General features: G+C 38.0%; 3 protein-coding genes across 3 annotated transcripts in view; 1 reads left to right on the forward strand and 2 right to left on the reverse strand.

The window, feature by feature from the left end:
* Window positions 1-18625, forward strand: part of LOC126946196 (60S ribosomal protein L37-like) — a 321281-nt gene that overhangs the window by 248749 nt on the left and 53907 nt on the right. The gene's annotated exons all lie outside the window — the stretch shown is intronic.
* Window positions 1-18625, reverse strand: part of TEX11 (testis expressed 11) — a 323712-nt gene that overhangs the window by 214282 nt on the left and 90805 nt on the right. The gene's annotated exons all lie outside the window — the stretch shown is intronic.
* On the reverse strand, window positions 13330-13509 carry LOC126946197 (small integral membrane protein 30-like). The gene has a single exon (XM_050776266.1). It carries the CDS (start codon window positions 13507-13509, stop codon window positions 13330-13332), a length of 180 nt encoding a protein of 59 aa, XP_050632223.1.

Here is an 18625-nt window from a genome sequence, read left to right on the forward strand (position 1 = left end):
AGGACAGGGCTATCTAAAGACACATTTGGTAGTGTGTTAACTATACAAAAAAAGACACTGTACAGTTTAAAAACAAATCTTACACAGCCTTACATTTCAATTTTTTTCTTTAAAAGGAGTGAGTTGTGCACAGGGGGGTTAAATGCTTTATAGACAAGAAAAAAAACTGCGCTAGAACCAACTTATTCATCATCATCATCATCTTCTTCATCTTCATCTTCTTCATCTTCCTCCTCCTCCTCATCCTCTTCATCTTCCTCATCTTCCTCCTCTTCCTTCTTTTTCTTGCTTTTTTCAGCCTTGACAACTCCCTATTTTGCTGCATCAGGCTTTCCTTTAGCTCGATATGCAGCAATATCCTTTTCGTATTTTTCAGCCATAAAAAGAATAAGATCCATGCCTGTAATCCTAGCACTTTGGGAGGCTGAGGTGGGTGGATTGTTTGTGTCCAGGAGTTCCAGACCAACCTGGGCAACATGGTGAAACGCTGTCTCTACTAAAAATAGAAAAATTTAGCCAGGCATGGTGGTGCACGCCTGTGGTCCCAGCTACTCGGGAGGCTGAGATGGGAGAATTACCTGAGCCCGGGAAGTCGAGGCTGCAGTGAGCCAAGATTACATCACTGCACTCCAGCCTGAGCAACCAGAGTGAGACCTTGTCTTGGAAAAAAAAAAAAAAAGAAGAAGAAGAATGAGATACAGTCATTTGCAATAACATGGATGGAACTGGAGGTCATTATGTTAAGTGAAGCCAGGCGTAGAAAGACAAATATCATATGTTCTCACTCATATGCGGGAGCTAAAAATGTTGATCTCATGGAGGTAGAAAATAGAATGATAATACCAGAATCTGGGAAAGGCGTGTGGGTGGGAGAGGAGAGATAAGGGGAGGCTGGTTAATGGTTACAAATATATAGTTGGAAGGAATAAGTTCTAATGTTCAATAGCAGAGTTGGGCAACAATCTCAGATAGCTAGAAGACTTGAAATGTTTCCCACATACAGAAATGATAAATACTCAAGGTGATGGATACCCCAAATATCCTGACTTTAGCATTACACATTCTATGTATGTAACAAACACATACATGGACCTCATACACATGTAAAATGTTATATTCTTTTATTTATTTATTTATTTATCTATTTATTTATTTATTTTGTAGAAAGGAGGTTTTGCCATGTTGCCCAGGCTGGTCTTGAACTCCTGGGCTGAGGCATTCTACCTACCTCAGTCTCCCAAAGTGCTGGGATTACAGCCAGGAGCCACCATGCCCAGCTTATGTTCAATTTAAAATTCAAAGAAAAAAGTATTTAAAATAACTACAGTTACATTAACTTGTTCATTAATACAAAATATAGTATGATGTAAACTGTGACATCAAAAAACAAAATGTAGCGGAGAAGGAATAAAATGCGGAACTTTTATGTGATCAGAATTAAGTTTTTATCAGCTTAAAATAAACTGGTGGCCAGGCACAGTGGCTCATGCCTGTAATCCCAGCACTTTGGGAGGCCGAGGCGGGCAGACCACCTGAGGTCAGGAGTTCGAGACCAGCCTGACCAACATGGAGAAGTCCCCGTCTCTAATAAATATACAAAATTAGCTGGGCATGGTGGTGCAAGCCTGTAATCCCAGCTACTCAGGAGGCTGAGGCAGAAGAATCACTTGAACCCGGGAGGTGGATGTTGCGGTGAGCTGAGATCGCGTCATTGCACTCCAGCCTTGGCAACAAGAGCGAAACTCCATCTCAAAAAATAACAACAATAATAAATAAAAATAAATAAACTAGTATAAGATGTCTTACATAACTGTCATGGCAACCACAGGCAAAATATTATAGCTGATACACAAAAAATAAAGAAGAAGGAATCAAACCATACCACTATAAAAAAAAATCAAGTCACAAAGAAGACAGCAAGAAGGGAAGAGCAAAGAAAACTATAAAACATTCAGGAAACAACTAATAAAACAACAATAGTTAAATCCTTACTTATCAATAATTAATTTAACTGTAATGGATTAATTTCTCCAACCAAAAGACACAAACTGGCTGAATGGATAAAACAACAAATCTATTTCCTTTCTACAAGATACTCACTTTAGCTTTAAGGACACACATAGGCTGAAAGTGAAGGGATGGAAAAATAGTAACCAAAGAGAGCAGGATTGGGTATACTTATATCAGAAAAAAATAGACTTTATGTCAAAAACTGTCACCAGAGACAAAGAAGGGCATTATATAATGATAAAGGAGTCAATTCATCAAGAGGATATAACAGTTGTAAATATATAACTACTTAACATCACCTAAAATATAAACCAAATAGTAACATGACTGAAGTGAGAAATAAACAGCAATACAACAATAGTAGGAGACTTCAGTACCCCACTTTGAAAACAGAATAGATCTATGAAAAAGAAAATCAGTAAGTACTAAAGGTCTGAATATTTGTGTTCCCCCACAATTCCTATGTTGAAATCCTAACCACAAAGATGATAGTATTAGAAAGTGGGGCTTTAAAAAACAAACAAACAAACAAAAACAGGGCCTCACTCTGTTACCCAAGCTGGAGTACACTGGCACTATCATAGTTCACTGCAGCCTCAACCTCCCAGATGCAAGCAATCCTCCCATCTCAGCCTCCCAAGGAGCTGGAACTACAGATGCAGGCTACCAGACCAGGCTATGTTTTTTGTTGTTGCTTTTTTTTTTTTTTTTTTTTTTTCTGGTAGAGACAGGGTCTTGCTACGATGCCTAGGCTGGTCTCAAACTCCTGGGCTCAAGCAACCCTCCAGCCTCAGCCTCCCAAAAGTACTGGGATTACAGGTGTGCACCACCACACCTGGCCAGAAGGTGGGGCTTTTGAGAGCTAATTAAGTCATGGGTGTGGAGCCCTCACGAATGGAATTAGTGCCTTCATAGAAGAGGCTCAAGAGAAACCCCTATACTTTTTGGCCATTTGGGATTACTGTGAAAAGACACTTGTCTAGGACATGGGCCCTTATCAGACACCAAATCTGACAGTACCTATATCTTCAACTTTCCATTCTCCAGAACTGTAAACAATAAATATCTGTTGTTTACATGCTACATAGTTTATAGTATTTTGTTACAGTATATATAACTGGTTGGCCTAAATGGTCTAGGACAATAATGAAGAAATGCAATTAAACCACACTATAGGCCAAATGAACCCAACAGAAATATATATAGCATTCCATCCAACGGGAGTAGAATGCACATTCTTCTCAAGCACACACACAACATTCTCCAGGATAGAGCATATGATAGGGCATAAAACAAGCCTTAGCAAATTTTTTAAAAACTAAAATCATATCAAGTATCTTTTCTGACCAAAATGGTATGAAACTAGCAATCAATAACAGGAAGAATTTTGGAAAAATCATAAATACATGGAAATTAAACATCATGCTCATGAACAATCAATAGGTCAATGAATAAATTAAAAGGGAAATTTAAAAGCATCTAGAGGCGGTTCATGCCTGCAATCTCATCATTTTGGGAGGCCCAGGCAGGAGGCTTTCTTGAGATCAGGCTAGGAAACATGGCAAGAACCTGTCACTACAAATATATATACGTGTGTGTGTGTGTGTGTGTATATGTATATATATGTACAAATTTTAAAAATTAAAAAAATATTTTTAAGTATCTTGAGACAAATGAAAATAAAAACAATCCATACCAAAACTAATAGGAAGCTGGGCATAGTGGCTCATGCCTGTAATCCCAGCACTTTGGGAGGTCGAGGTGGGTGGATCACAAGGTCAGAAGTTCAAGACCAACCTGGCCAAGATGGTGAAACTCCATCCCTACTAAAAATACAAAAATTAGCCAGGAGTGGTGGTGGGGACCTGTAATCCCAGCTACTCAGGAGGCTGAGGGAGGAGAATTGCTTGAACCCAATAGGCAAAGGCTGCAGTGAGCCAAGATCATGCCACTGCACTCCAGCCTGGGCAACAGAGAAAGACCCCGTCTCAAACCAAAAAAAAAAAAAGTTTACAGCAATAAATGCCTACATCAAAAAAGACATATCTCAAATAAGCAACGTTGCTCCTCAAGGAACTAGAATAAGAACAAAGCCCAAAGTTAACAGATAGAAAAAAAATAAAGATCAGAGCAGAAATGAATAAAATAGAGGCCAAAAAATTACAAAAGATCAATGAAACTAAAAGTTGGTTTTCTAAAAGGATAAAATTGACAAGCATTTAGCTAAACTAAGAAATAGAGAGTAATCAAATAAAATCAGAAATGAGAGAGGAGACATTACAACTGATATCAAGAATAAAGAATTGTAAGAGACTGCTATGAACAATTATACATCAACAAACTAGATAACCTAGAAGAAATGGATAAATTCCTAGATATATAAACATATCAAGATTGACTCACGAAGAAACAGAAAATCTGAACAAATAATGATTAAAAATTAAATCCAGTAATAAAATGTCTCATTCAAAGAAAAGCCGAGGACCTGATGGTTTCACTGCTGAATTTCTAAAACATTTTTTTAAAAACTAATTATAAGACACGTATTAAAAATATTTGGTCAGGCACAGTGACTCATGCCTGTAATCCCAGCACTTTGAAAGGCCAAGGCAGGCAGATCACCTGAGGTCAGGAATTTGAGACCAGCAACCAGCCTGGCCAACATGGCAAAAGCCTGTCTCTACTAAAAATACAAAAACTAGCCAGGCATGGTGACACATGCCTATAATCCCAGCTACTTGGGAGGCTGAGGCAGGAGCATCACTTGAACCTGGGAGGCAAAGGTTGCAGTGAGCCGAGATCATTCCACTGCACTCCAGCCTGGGAGACAGAGCAAGACTCCATCACACACACACACACACACACACACACACACACACACACACACACACACACAAAAGACAAGACAAGAAAAACATTTATAAAATAATGAATACCGGGTTTTCCATTCCAAGATGGCCGAATAGGAAGAGCTCTGCTCTGCAGCTCCCAGGTTGACTGATGCAGAAGATGGGTGATTTCTGCACTTCCAACTGAGGTACCTGGCTCATCTCACTGGGACTGGTTGGATAGTGGGTGCAGCCCACAGAGGGAGAACCAAAGCAGGACGGGGCATTGCCTCACCAGGGAAGCACAAGGGGTGTGAGGAATTCCCTTTCCTAGCCAAGGGAAGCTATGACAGTCTGTACCTGGAGGAACGGTACACTGCTGCCCAAATACTGTGCCTTTCCCACAGTCTTCACAACTGGCAGACCAGGAAATTCCCTCTCGTGCCTGGCTCCCCCACAAAGGGAAGCCCATCAGACTAACAGTGGATCTCTCAGCAGAAACCCTATAAGCCAGAAGAGAGTGGCAGCCAATATTCAACATTCTTAAGAAAAGAATTTTCAACCCAGAATTTCATATCCAGCCAAACTAAGCTTCATAAGTGAAGGAGAAATAAAATCCTTTACAGACAAGCAAATGCTGAGACATTTTGTCACCACCAGGCCTGCCTTACAAGAGCTCCTAAAGGAAGCACTAAACGTGGAAAGGAACGACTGGTACCAGCCACTGCAAAAACCTGCCAAATTGTAAAGACCATCAATGCTAGGAAGAAACTACATCAATTAACGGGCAAAATAACCAGCTAACATCATAATGACAAGATCAAATTCACACATAACAATATTAACCTTAAATGTAAATGGGCTAAATGCCCCAATTAAAAGACACAGACTGGCAAATTGGATAAAGAGTCAAGACCCATCAGTGTGCTGTATTCAGGAGACCCATCTTACGTGCAGAGACACACGTAGGCTCAAAATTTAAAAATAGAGGAAGATCTACCAAGCAAATGGAAAGCAAAAAAAGCAGTGTTTGCAATCCTAGTCTCTGATAAAACACACTTTAAACCAATAAAGATCAAAAGAGACAAGGCCATTACATAATGGTAAGGGGATCAATTCAACAAGAAGAGCTAATTATCCTAAATATATATGCAACCAATACAGGAGCACCCAGATTCATAAAGCAGGTCCTTAGAGACCTACAAAGAGACTTAGACTCCCACACAATAATAATGGGAGACTTTAACACCCCACCGTCAATATTAGACAGATCAATGACACAGAAGGTTAACAAGGATATCTAGGACTTGAACTCAGCTCTGGACCAATCGGACCTAATAGACGTCTACAGAGCTCTCCACCCCAAATCAACAGAATATACATTCTTCTCAGCACCACATCACACTTATTCTAAAATTGACCACATAATTGGAAGTAAAACACTCCTCAGCAAAAGCAAAAGAAAAGAAATCACAACAGTCTCTCAGAACACAGTGCAACCAAATTAGAACTCAGGATTAAGAAACTCACTCAAAACACACAACTACATGAAAACTGAACAACCTGCTCCTGAATGACTACTGGGTACATAACAAAATGAAGGCAGAAATAAAGATGTTCTTTGAAACCAATGAGAACAAAGACACAATGTACCAGAATCTCTGGGACACATTTAAAGCAGTGTGTAGAGGGAAATTTATAGCACTAAATGCCCACAAGAGGAAGCAGGAGAGATCTAAAATTGACACCCTAACATCACAATTAAAAGAACTAGAGAAGCAAGAGCAAACCTGAAAGGCAGTCTAGGCCACAAGGCAAGTCCTTGTGGGTTTGGAGCCAATAAACTTAGGGGGCATGTGAGACACCAGTCTGGGTGGCCAAGGGAGTGCCTACCCTGCCCCTCCCCCAAGCCCAGGCAGCACAGCTTGCAGCTCCAAGAGACCCCCTTCCTTCTGCTAGAGGAGAGGAAAGGGAAGAGTAAAGAGGGCTTGGTCTTGCAATGGTAGGATAGGACACCAGGAAGAGTCATGAGACACCCATTCCAGGCCCTAGCTACTGGATGACATTTTTAGACACACCCAGGGCCAGAAGGGAATCTGCTGCTTTGAAAGGAAAGACCAGATCCTGAAAGGATTCATCACCCATTGGCTAGAAAGCCAACAGATTTTGAATAATCAGCAGTGATAGGTAGTGCATACCATAGGTGGGCTTTGGTGAGAATCTGAAACATGCTGGCTTCAGGTGTGAATCAACATATTCCCAGCTATGGTGGCTATGTGGAGAGTCTCCTTCTGCTTGACAAAAGAAAAGGGGAGATGAAAGGGGACTTTATCTTGCAGCTTAGGTACCAGGTGACCCACAGTAGGGTACAGCACCAAGCAGTCTCTTGGGTCCCCAATTCCAGACCTTGACTCTAGGATGGCATTTCTGGACCTATCCTGGACCAGAGAGAAGTGCACTGCCTTGCAAGATGAGTCCCAGACCCAGCACCTTTCGCTGTAAACTGACTGAAGAGCCCTTAGGCCTTCAGTGAACATCAGTGGAGCCTGGCAGTACTCCCCATGGGCCTGTGACAGTGGTGGCCATAGGAAGATATTCCTCTGCTTGTGGAAAGAGGAGGGAAGAGTAGGAAAAAACTTTGTTTTGTGGCTTGGGTACCAGCTCAACCACAGTAAAAAGGAGCACCAGGTAGCTTCCTAAGGATTCTGACTCCAGGCCCTTGTTCCTGGCCAACATCTCTGCACCTGCCAGGAGCCAGGGGGAACTTGCTTCCCTGAATTGAAGGACGCAAGCCTGGCAAGCTTCATCACCTCACCTGCTATTGTAGAGCCCTAGTTCATTAAGTAAACATAGGTGGTATCCAGGTAGCAGATTACAGCAGGCCTTGGGTGAGACCCAGTGCTACGCTGGCTTCAGGTCAGACACAGCACAGTCCCAGGGTTAGTGGCCACAGGGGTGCTTGTATCACTCCTCCCCTAGCTCCAGACAGCTCAATACAGAAAGACAGACTCCATTTGCTAGAGAGAAAGCAAGGGAAGAGAACAAAGAGTCTCTGCTTGGTAATCCAGAGAATTTTTCTGGGCCCCATCCAACACCACCAAGATGAGACCTCTAAAACTCTGCAAGAGTCACAGTGTTACTGGGCTTGAGGTGCCTCCTAAGGCAGATACGGCTGCTGTGACCAAAAACTTAGCACACAACATGCAAATGCCTTCGAATATTAAAAAGCTTTCCCAATAATGATGGGTACAAATAAGCCCAGACTACGAAGACTACAGTAAATACCTAACTCTTCACTGCCCAGACACCAACAAACATCCACAAGCCTCAAGATCATCCAGGAAAACACGCTCTTACCAAATGAACTAAGTAAGGCACCAGGGAACAATCCCAGAGTGACAGAGATATGTGACCTTTCAGGCAGAGAATTCAAATTAGCCGTTTTGAGGAAACTCAAAAAAATTCAAGATAACACAGAGAAGGAATTCAGACTCCTCTCAGATATATCTAACAAAGTGATTGAAATAATTACAAAGAATCAAGCAGAAATTCTGGAATAGAAAAATGCAACTGATATACTGATATCAGAGTATCTTAATAGCACAACTGAACAAGTAGATGAAATAAGTAGTGACCTTGAAGACAGGCTATTGAAAATACAAGTCAGGGGAGACAAAAGAAAAAAGAATGAAGCACTCCTACAAGATCTAGAAAATAGCCTCATAAAGGGCAAATATAAGAGGAGGTAGAGAAAGGTATAGTGGTAGATAGTTTATTCAAAGGAATAATAACAGAGAACTTCCCAAACCTAGAGAGGTATCAATATTCAAGCAACAGATTATAGAACACCAGGCAGATTTAAGCCAAAGAAGACTACCTCGTGGCATCAGCCTTGGAAAATAATTTATGACTAAGTCCTCAGCAAAAGCAATTGCAACGAAACCAAAAATTGACAAACTGCTGCACAGCGAAAGAAACTATCAACAAAGTAAGTAAACAGACAACCTACAGAATGGGAGAAAATACTTGCAAGCTATGCATCCAACAAAGGTCTAATACCCAGAATCTTTAAGGAATTTAAATAATTCAACAAGCAAAATATAACCCCATTAAAAAGTGGGGGTTAAAAAGACTTGAATAGACAATTCTCAAGAGAAGACATACAAGTCGTCAACAAACATGTGAAAAAATGCTCAACATCACTAATCATCAGAGAAATGCAAATCAAAACCACAATGAGATACCATCTCACACCAGTCAAAGTGGCTTTTATTAAAAAGTCAAAGAATAACAGGTGTTGGCTGGGCTGCAGAGAAAAGGGAATTCTTTTACACTGTTGGTGGGGATATAAATTAGTTCAGCCACTGTGGAAAGCAGTTTGGAGATTTCTCAAAGAACTTAAAACAGAACTACTATTTGATCCCACAATTTCATTACTGGGGATATAGCCAAAAGAAAACAAATCGTTGTATCAAAACGACACATGCACCTGTATGTTCATTGCAGCACTATTCACAATAGTAAAGACATGGAACCAACCTCAGTGCCCATCAGTGGTGGAATGCATAAAGAAAATATGGTACATATACACCATGAAATACTATGTAGCCATAAAAAAAGAATGAAATCATGTCCTATGCAGCAACGTGGATATAGCTGGAGGCCTTAAGTTAACAAACACAGAAACATAAAATAGTGATAAGGAGATTGAATCAGTAATCAAAAATCTCACAACCAAGGAAAACACAGGGCCAAATGACTTCACTGTTGAATTCTACCAAATATTTAAGAAAAAATTAATGCCAATCCTTCTCAAACTCTTCTCTAAAAATGAAGAGGAAAGAACCTATCCACACTCATTCTATGAGGTCAGCATTACCCTGATATCAAAGCCAGACAAAGACACTACAAAAAAATTATCCCTGATGAACACAGATGAAAAATTCCTTAACAAAATACTAGCAAACCAAATTACACAGCACATTAAAATCATCATATACCATGATCAACTAGGATTTATTCCTGAGATACGAGGGTGGGGGTGGTTCAGCATATAAAAATCAATACATGTGATACATCACTTTAACAGAATAGAGGATAAAAATCATATGGACATTTTGATAGAGAAAAAATTTTTTTACAAAATTCATCCTTTCAAGATAAAAAAAAAATTTCAACCAATTAGGAATAGAAGGAATGTACCTCAACATAATAAAAATCATGCAACAAGTCCTCAGCTAACATCATACTAGATGGTAAAAAGGTTAAAACATTTCCTCTAACATAGGAAAAACGCAAAGCAAAGATGCCCACTCTCACCACTTCTATTCAACATTGTACTAGAAGTCTTAGCCAGAGCAATTAGGCAAAATGAGGGGGGAAAAAAGGCATTCAAATTTGAAAGGAAGAAGTAAAATTGTTTGCAGATGACATAATCTTGTATTAGAAAACCCTAAAAGGCTACCAAAAAACTGTTAGAACTAATAAATTCAATAAAGTTACAAAACAAAATCAACATAAAAATCAGTTTTTATATGCAAGCAATGAACTATATACAAAAATTAAGAAAACAATCCCATTTATAATAGTGTCAAAAATAAATAAAATACTTCTGAATAAATTTAACCAAGGAGGTGAAAGACTTGTACATTGAAAACTATAAAACGCTGAAGAAATTGAAGAAAACACAAATAAAGGGACAGATATCGTGTGTTCATAGATTGGAAGACTTAATATTTTTAAATGTCCATACTACCTAAAGCACTCTACAGATTCAGTCCTATCACTATCAACATGGCAATGGCATTTTCACAGAAGTAGAAAAAATAATACTCAAATTTATATGGAATCACAAAATACCTAAATAGCCAAAGCAATCCTGAGCAAAAAGAACAAAGTTGGAGCCATCATATTTTCTGATTTCGAAATACACTAGACATCTAATAGTCATCAAAACAGCACAGTATGGACATTTTTAAAAGACATATAGACCAATGGAACAGAATAGAATATCTAGAACAAAATCCACATATTTACGGGCAACTGATGATCAACAAAGTTGCCAAGAACATACAATGGGGAAAAGAGAGCTTTTCCAATAAATGGTGTTGGATATTCACATACAGAAGAATAAAATTGGAACCTTATCTCCCATCATATGCAAAAAATCAATTCAAAACGGATTACAGACTTAAATGTAAGACCAGAAACTGCAAAATTACTAGAAGAAAACAGGGGGAAAGCTTCTTGATATTGTATGGGAAATGATTTTTTAGATATGACCCCCAAAGTACAGACAACAAAAGCAAAAATAGACAAATGGAATTACATCTAACTAAATATCATGTACAACTGCAAAGGAAACAATTAACAGAGTGAAGAGACAACCCGTGGAATCTGTGGAATTGCAGAATATTATGAGACTTCAAAAAACTTTTGGAAAAATTGAATTAAAAGATTAAAATATAAATTTTATTTATCAACATAAGCTCCATCAAGTTTAAGATACCTTTGTGATACTAGCCATTTAGTTCATCCATAAAGAACTGAGGAATTTAGCCATGTCGATGCAATCTTTTTCACATTTCACATTAACTGAGGAAAAATGGGTGCCTTTTATAGATTTTTTTAAGATTAGGAAACAAAAATAAATCAGAAGGAGCCAAATCATGTCTGTAAGGTGGATGCCTAATAATTTCCCATTGAAATTCACAAGATTACTTTTGTTTGATGAGAGGTATGAGCAGGAACATTGTTGTGGTGGAGAAGGACACTGGTGAAGCCTTTCAGGCGTTTTCCTCCTAAAATTTTGGCTTTCTGAAAACACTCTCGTAATAAGCAGACATTATTATTCTTTGGCCCTCCAGAAAAATCAAGCAAAATGCCTTGAGCATCCCAAAAAAACTGTTGCTATGATCTTTACTCTTGACAGAGCTGCTTTTGCTTTGACTAGACCACTTCCACTTCTTGGTAGCCATTGCTTTTGTTGTAATTTCTCTTTGGGATCATACTGGTAAAGCCATGTTTGTCTCGTGTTACAATTCTTTGAAGAAATGCTTCAGGATTTTGATCCCACTTGTTTAAAATTTCCAATGAAAGCTCTGCTCTTATCTGCCACTGATCTGGGCACAATGGTTTTGGTACCCATTGAGTTTGCTCCACTTCAGTTTTTCAGTCAGATTTGTATAAGCAGAACAAATTGAGATGTCTATGGTGTTGGCTATTATTTGTACTATTAATCATCACTCCTCTTCAATTAGGGCACGAACGATTAATTTTTTCCTCACAAATTGTTGTGTACAGCCTGCTGCTGCAGGTTTCATCTTCAACATCATTTCGTCCCTTTTTTTTAAACAACATAATGAGTTTATATTTAATATAGTACTTCTCACCATGGGAATGTTAATTAATTAATATAAAGTTTTTTAACATTAAATATTTTCTCCATTTCAATGTCAATATAAAGTGATTTTTTAAAGCAAACCAAGTACCACATGTTCTCACTTGTAAGTGGGAGCTAAAATGATGCAAACTCATGAACACAGAGAACAATAGATACTGGGGTCTACTTGAGGGTGGAGGGTGGGAGCAGGAAGAGGAGTAAAAAATATAACTATTGGGTACTGGGCTTAATACCTTGGTGAAGAAATAATCTGTACAGTAAACTCCCATGACATGAGTTTACCTATGTAACAAACCTTCACATGTACCCCAAACCTAAAATAAAAGTTTAAAACGATAAATATAAAAATAAGGGATTTTTTTACATTAACTCTTTTCTCCACTTCAATGTGAGATACAATGAATGCATTTTTCTAAATGTTTTTTCTCCAGAGATAAAAGCATCTATGTTTGGCTATTTGACATCTAAATAGAATATTAACTTGGTCAATAACAAAATTCTAATGAAAATATGGAGAAAGGACTCCTCAATGATTCCGGAGGCAGTGACTGTAACTGGATAGTGGTGATTTCTTAGGATTCTGGGCAAGAACTTCCTTCTTCCTATTTCATGTGATTTTTTTTTTTTTTTTTTTTTTTTTTTGGAGACAGGATCTTATTCTGTCACCAAGGCTGTACTGCAGTGGTGTGACCATGACTCACCGCAGCCTCGACGTCCTGGGTTCAAGTGATCCTCCCACCTCAGCCTTTCAGGTAGCTGGGACTACAGGCGCATGCCACCATGCCCAGCTTAGATAATTCTAAAACTATGAAATATTACTTATGTAAATGTCGGCCACCTTACTTCTTGAATCCCCTTTCTAACCAGCAAATACAAATTATAGGCTGCATTTTTCAGTGCATTATTTATTATAAGGAAAACATTTTTTCTTATACATAGCAATTTGTTCTCATTTTATGGAACACAACTAAGAATGTGGAACTCCCCTATTTACTGTTTCTTGGAAACTTTTAAACACCAAAGGTCAAGTTTAGCTTCACTAGTACAAAGGTTTTCAGGGCAAAGTTTGATTTGGGATGCCCTTCAAAGTCATATCTGTCCATTTCTCTTTTGTGCACATGACCCCAAGCAGGCACAAATGCCTGTAATGCTGAGAACCACACCTAACAAGACAGGAATTGCATCTCTGGCTTCTACTGCTTCGACAACAGGCAGCAACAAAAGCAGTAAAATGAGGACTAAGAGCCACCGTGTTGAAACAGAAGTCATGATGGTGGAATGTTGATGGCTGAATCTTGATGGCTGAAGTTTCCAAAGAAATAGTATATATATAATTCTATCTGACTGGAAATGTTCCCTTCCTGGAGCTCTGCATGCTGAGGCTAAGGGGTTCCACATGACACTGCCTTCCAGGAAACAGCCATTACAGGAATGTCATTCCATCTTAAAAGGAGTTATCCATTTGAAAATTGCTGATGTCTTTGGGGCATTGTCTCCATTAACACTCTCTCTTTTCTTTTTCTTTCTTTTTCTTTCCTTTCTTTCTTTCTTTCTTTCTTTCTCTTTCTTTCTTTCTTTCTTTCTTTCTTTCTTTCTTATCTCTTTCTTTCTTACAAGGAGATCTAATGTATAGCTTGGTAACTATAGTTCATAATACTGCATTGTATACTTGAAATTTGCTGAGAGTAGATATTAAATATTCTCACCACACACACACACACACAAAGGCAACTCAGACAACTGGACCTCAGAGTAATCTAACAGTTGCTAAGGGAAGTTGTACTCTAGAGAAGTATTCCAGCTCATAAAGGAAAAGTAAAATGACACAATTAGAATACTATTATTTTAAAAACACTGATGAAATAAAGAATCCAGGCAATGATCACTGATGGCTGCTAATATCACAAAAGGCAAAACAACTAATATACAAGACCCCTGATGGACGTACACCATACCACCTGTGAAAAACTTCTGCCAAAAAACTGGTAAGAGCCTTTAGAATCTTAATTACTAATTTATAGGAAATACAGAGAACACAGAAAAAATAAACATGTTAAGGAACAGGGACACAAACAGCAAAATTCAAAATGCAGGAAACTACCTGACTTCTTTAACAAATACATTGCAAGGAAAAAAAGGAAAAAACCTACGGATTAAAGTAGACATAAGAGACACCTTAATCAGTCACAGTACGTAGGCCTTGACAAATCAATTGTATAAGATTTTATGAGACAATCAGTGAAATCTGAACAATGTGTGTTTGAAGATTACTAATAAAATTCTGTTATAAAGGCATGTGAGGAAAAAATGGTAACTATGTGAGGTGATGGATATAATAATTAACTCTATCGTAGTAATCATTCCACAGTGTACATATATATATATAAACATCACAGTGTACACTATTAAATACATACATTTTAATTTGTCAATTATATCTCAATGAAGCTTGAGGGGAAAAGAAAGTAGTAGGAGGTCTTCTTACAGCAAAAGGAAAACAGTAAACTTCTCAAGTGTTTATCAGCCGCAGAAATGTCTGATATTGCTATAGGTCAGCAGTGCCAAGCAATACAGTTAAATGACAGAAATAAAGCTACTAGAGATAAATAAAAAATCACCCAGAATTAGGAATATGACTAACGTTTGGAAAGTAGAGCATTTTTCTCCCAGGGGAAAAAATCTGCAAAGTCTTTGTGGTCAATAAATGTAACCCCAAAGCCTTTTGAGTTGAACTTATTTGTATTAATATGCAATTCTTCTTTGTAGAACACTAATTTGTTACAGTGAAATTTCTGTATACCTTTTCTGAAAAGCCAAGTTCAGCATAATATATGTCCTAATCATTAGACAGGACTTTAAGAGCTAAACACAATTTAAATTCCACCAGAACAATGGAGACCACTAACAAGTTGTGTAGATTGTGAGGGAAATTTCTGTATCAACAGTCTCTTCTCATCTACTTAGCCCTGCCTTCTGCCAGGAGCAGACATAGGAGCTCAATATTGCAAGACTTACAAAAGAGGAGGAGAAGGAGGAAAAATGGTATTTTATTAAACAAACAACAACAACAAACTCTTAAACATATTATTTCCAAACCTTGCATTCGGATTTCAAAAATCTGAAATATTATATTTTAATAAAGGTCTAAGAGAATTTGTCATTTAATACATTGAGGCAAATACGTTGACAATTCACAGTAAAGTAAGCTGAAGGAATTTCAATTTTATTCATAATTATAGCAGCTTTCTCTTAACTGTGGTATCTCTAAGGGAACACGATCAAAAGAGTGTGGCAGAAAGCAAGGAGAGCAGCAGCTATTTATGAACTTTTCTTAACAAAAGAAAAGGCAGGAGGGTGATAAAAACGCAGAAAGGTCCTGCACTGAGATGTTAACAAAAATCAAGGGAAATAAATGAGCGTTTTAAAAAATACCCACTATCACTCTTTACATTTAGTATTGTTCTAGGCTTCAATTTCAACAAAATTCTAATATACTACAGCATTTTTATATATTATCATTTGTGAAAAATGAAGTTTTTACTTTTAGACTGAATGGGTACTTCCAAATTATATATAACCTCTAGTCTAAGATATTCACTGTTCTCAAAAGAGTTAAGCCTGTAGAATGTGTACTCATTTTCCATGACCTCCTTCTGGTATAAAATTTACAGAAAAGGGTGCTTAATTAGCAGCTATTCATCTCTGCTTGCATCAGCAACTGCTGCCAACAGTTTTTTTAACACGTGGATATAAAGCATGAAGAAATTATTCCAAAGGGTCAGGCGCAGTGGCTCACACCTGTAATTCCAGCAGTTTGGGAAGCTAACGTGGGAGGATAACTTTAGGCCAGAGTTTGAGACTACCGTGGGTGATATAGCAAGGCCCCATCTCTACCAAAAAAAAAAAAAATTTTTTTAAATTGTTCCTGAGATTGAAAGATGTAGATGTTTGTCTTCACGACATTTTATCTGGGAACTTAGTAAGTAATCCATGCTTGCTCTGACCGTGATAAATTTTAGAATAAACCAGTGGAATGGCCACAAGAGAGTCCATCTCTAATAAATAGCAAACATCACCTAAAGATAGCAGCAGCAGTTTCCGTTTGTTAAGCAGTTTCTATTTTCCAGGCATGTTACTGAATACTCTATAATACACGCATTACCATATTTAAACCCCACAACAATTCTAAATAAAGTATCACAATATTTAACAATTTAACACTAATGCCTTAGATGACAACAAATTCTGACTGACAGTTGGTCTACTACTAGAAAAACCATTCACTGTGCTACAATTCCTACAGTTAATAATACTGATAATTATTTTTGCCTCTTTTTAAACATTAAAATATGATAATTCCTTTAAAGACATTTGTGAATATTTCACCAGGTTATTTTTATATTCCCAAAAGATGTGGAAGAAAAAATGAAGCAGAAAGATTAAAATCATATGTAATTACTAGGGCTAAAACTAAAATTTTTCTTCTTTTCTTAAATATTATTCTAGTGATATGAACACGAAAGACTCATACTGGTGCTATATAAATTTGTTATTTATTTAAGATTTTTATGAAAATATCACTGTGGGTCAGATTGTATTCAAATATAGCCATTAAGATATTCTAGCTTATAATGTGAATATCTCATCATCATATTTTCTTTCCATGAGATTCTTTAGAAAATGATAACAGATAAGAAGTCAACAACCAATGGCGTATGTGCAAATAACCATGTCAGGCCTCAGCCTACTGTTCCTGGAGAACATTTATTTTTATGACTCTTAACTCACCCTCATTCTTGGCATAAACTCCAAGCTCACCTCTAGTCTTAAGCTTCCAGAAGCCATCCAGGGCACCAGCATCCTTTCTTTTTTTTTTTTTGGACCTCCTTATTCCTGCCTTCTTGGCATACTGGTCTTTTGATACATTGATGCCATAAACTTTGTGAGTATTCTACTTCCAAATACTGTCAAATCCTGGAATAGAACTCTAGTCTGTTCTATTAGGAAGAGTTCTTTATATAGAGTTTGATCAATCTTTGGGCTCTAAAAAGTCTCTTACATAAGTTATTTGCATCAACATTTTGCTAGTGATAGATATGCCTGTGAGTATTAAAATCTCAGTGCCCAGATTCGTATTTATTTTGTTAAATGACAAACATCATATTCACAAAAGTTAGACTATAGTTAAAATAATCATAGGAGTATCTCCAAATAACTAGAACTAATCCTGCACTCAGAAAGGGTAAACATTTAGTGAATTGATTGGATATATTTTACTCCATGATCTATTTTTTTTTTTCTTGAGACGGAGTCTCTCTGTCGCTCAGGCTGGAGTGCAGTGGTGCGATCTTGGCTCACTGCAACCTGCATCTCCCGGATTCAAGCAATTCTCCTGCCTCAGCCTCCCGAGTAGCTGGGATTACAGGCCTGTGCCACCACACCTGCCTAATTTTTGTATTTTTAGTAGAGACGAGGTTTCGCCATGTTGGCCAGGCTGGTCTTGAACTCCCAACCTCAAGTGATCTGCCCACCTTGGCCTCCCAAAGTGCTGGGATTACAGGCACGAGCCACCGTGCCCAGCCTACTACATAATCTCCTGATATTCAAAGCACTGCACCTTATGTGACATCTCCACAAAAATACATTTTTCACATATATTCATTTAAGTAACAATTATTGAGTATCTACTGTGTGTCAGAATCTGTGCTGGGCCTAGGTTTTCAGTGAAAGACAGGGTTCTTGCAGAGTTCCTATATTTTTGTATAATTTTCTTGATATTTCCAGATTACACACAACACTCCAAATCTTCGTATAGTACTCAGCATACAGTGTTAAATATGTACTTACTTGACTGATATTAAAATGCCAAAATTCATCTAAGACTAATGATTTTAGCCAATACTACTCCCAATCACACCTCCACCTTATACTCTGGTGTTACCAGACAACAATAAGTATCAAAGCAACAACAAAATTTTCTGTACTCCTGACAGAGAAATAAAGGAGGAATGGAGAGAGAGGAGTAAGCACTTATATTAAGAAGAGAACACTGGTCAGGTGTGGTGGCTTATGCCTGTAATCCCAGCACGTTGAGAGACCGAGGCAAGTGGATAGCCTGAGCTCAGGAGTTTGAGACCAGCCTGGGCAACATGGCAAAACTCCTTCTCTACCAAAGATACAAAAAATTAGCCAGGCATGGTGGCACATGCCTGCAGCCCCAGCTACTTGGAAGGCTGAGGTCAGAGGATCGCTTGAGCCCAGAAGGCAGAGGTTGCAGTGAGCAGAGATCATGCCACTGCACTCCAGCCTAGGTGACAGAGAGAGACCCTGAAAAAAAAAGGAAGAAAAAAAGAAAGAAAGGAAAAAAGGAAAGAAAGAAAGAGAG

Source organism: Macaca thibetana, chromosome X (assembly GCF_024542745.1).
Source record: "Macaca thibetana thibetana isolate TM-01 chromosome X, ASM2454274v1, whole genome shotgun sequence".
In the NCBI taxonomy this organism is placed as follows: Eukaryota; Metazoa; Chordata; class Mammalia; order Primates; family Cercopithecidae; genus Macaca; species Macaca thibetana.

Excerpts from the sequence above, each read along its gene's own strand:
- LOC126946197 (XM_050776266.1), bottom strand. The coding sequence starts at position 13,509 with ATGACTTCTGTTTCAACACGGTGGCTCTTAGTCCTCATTTTACTGCTT.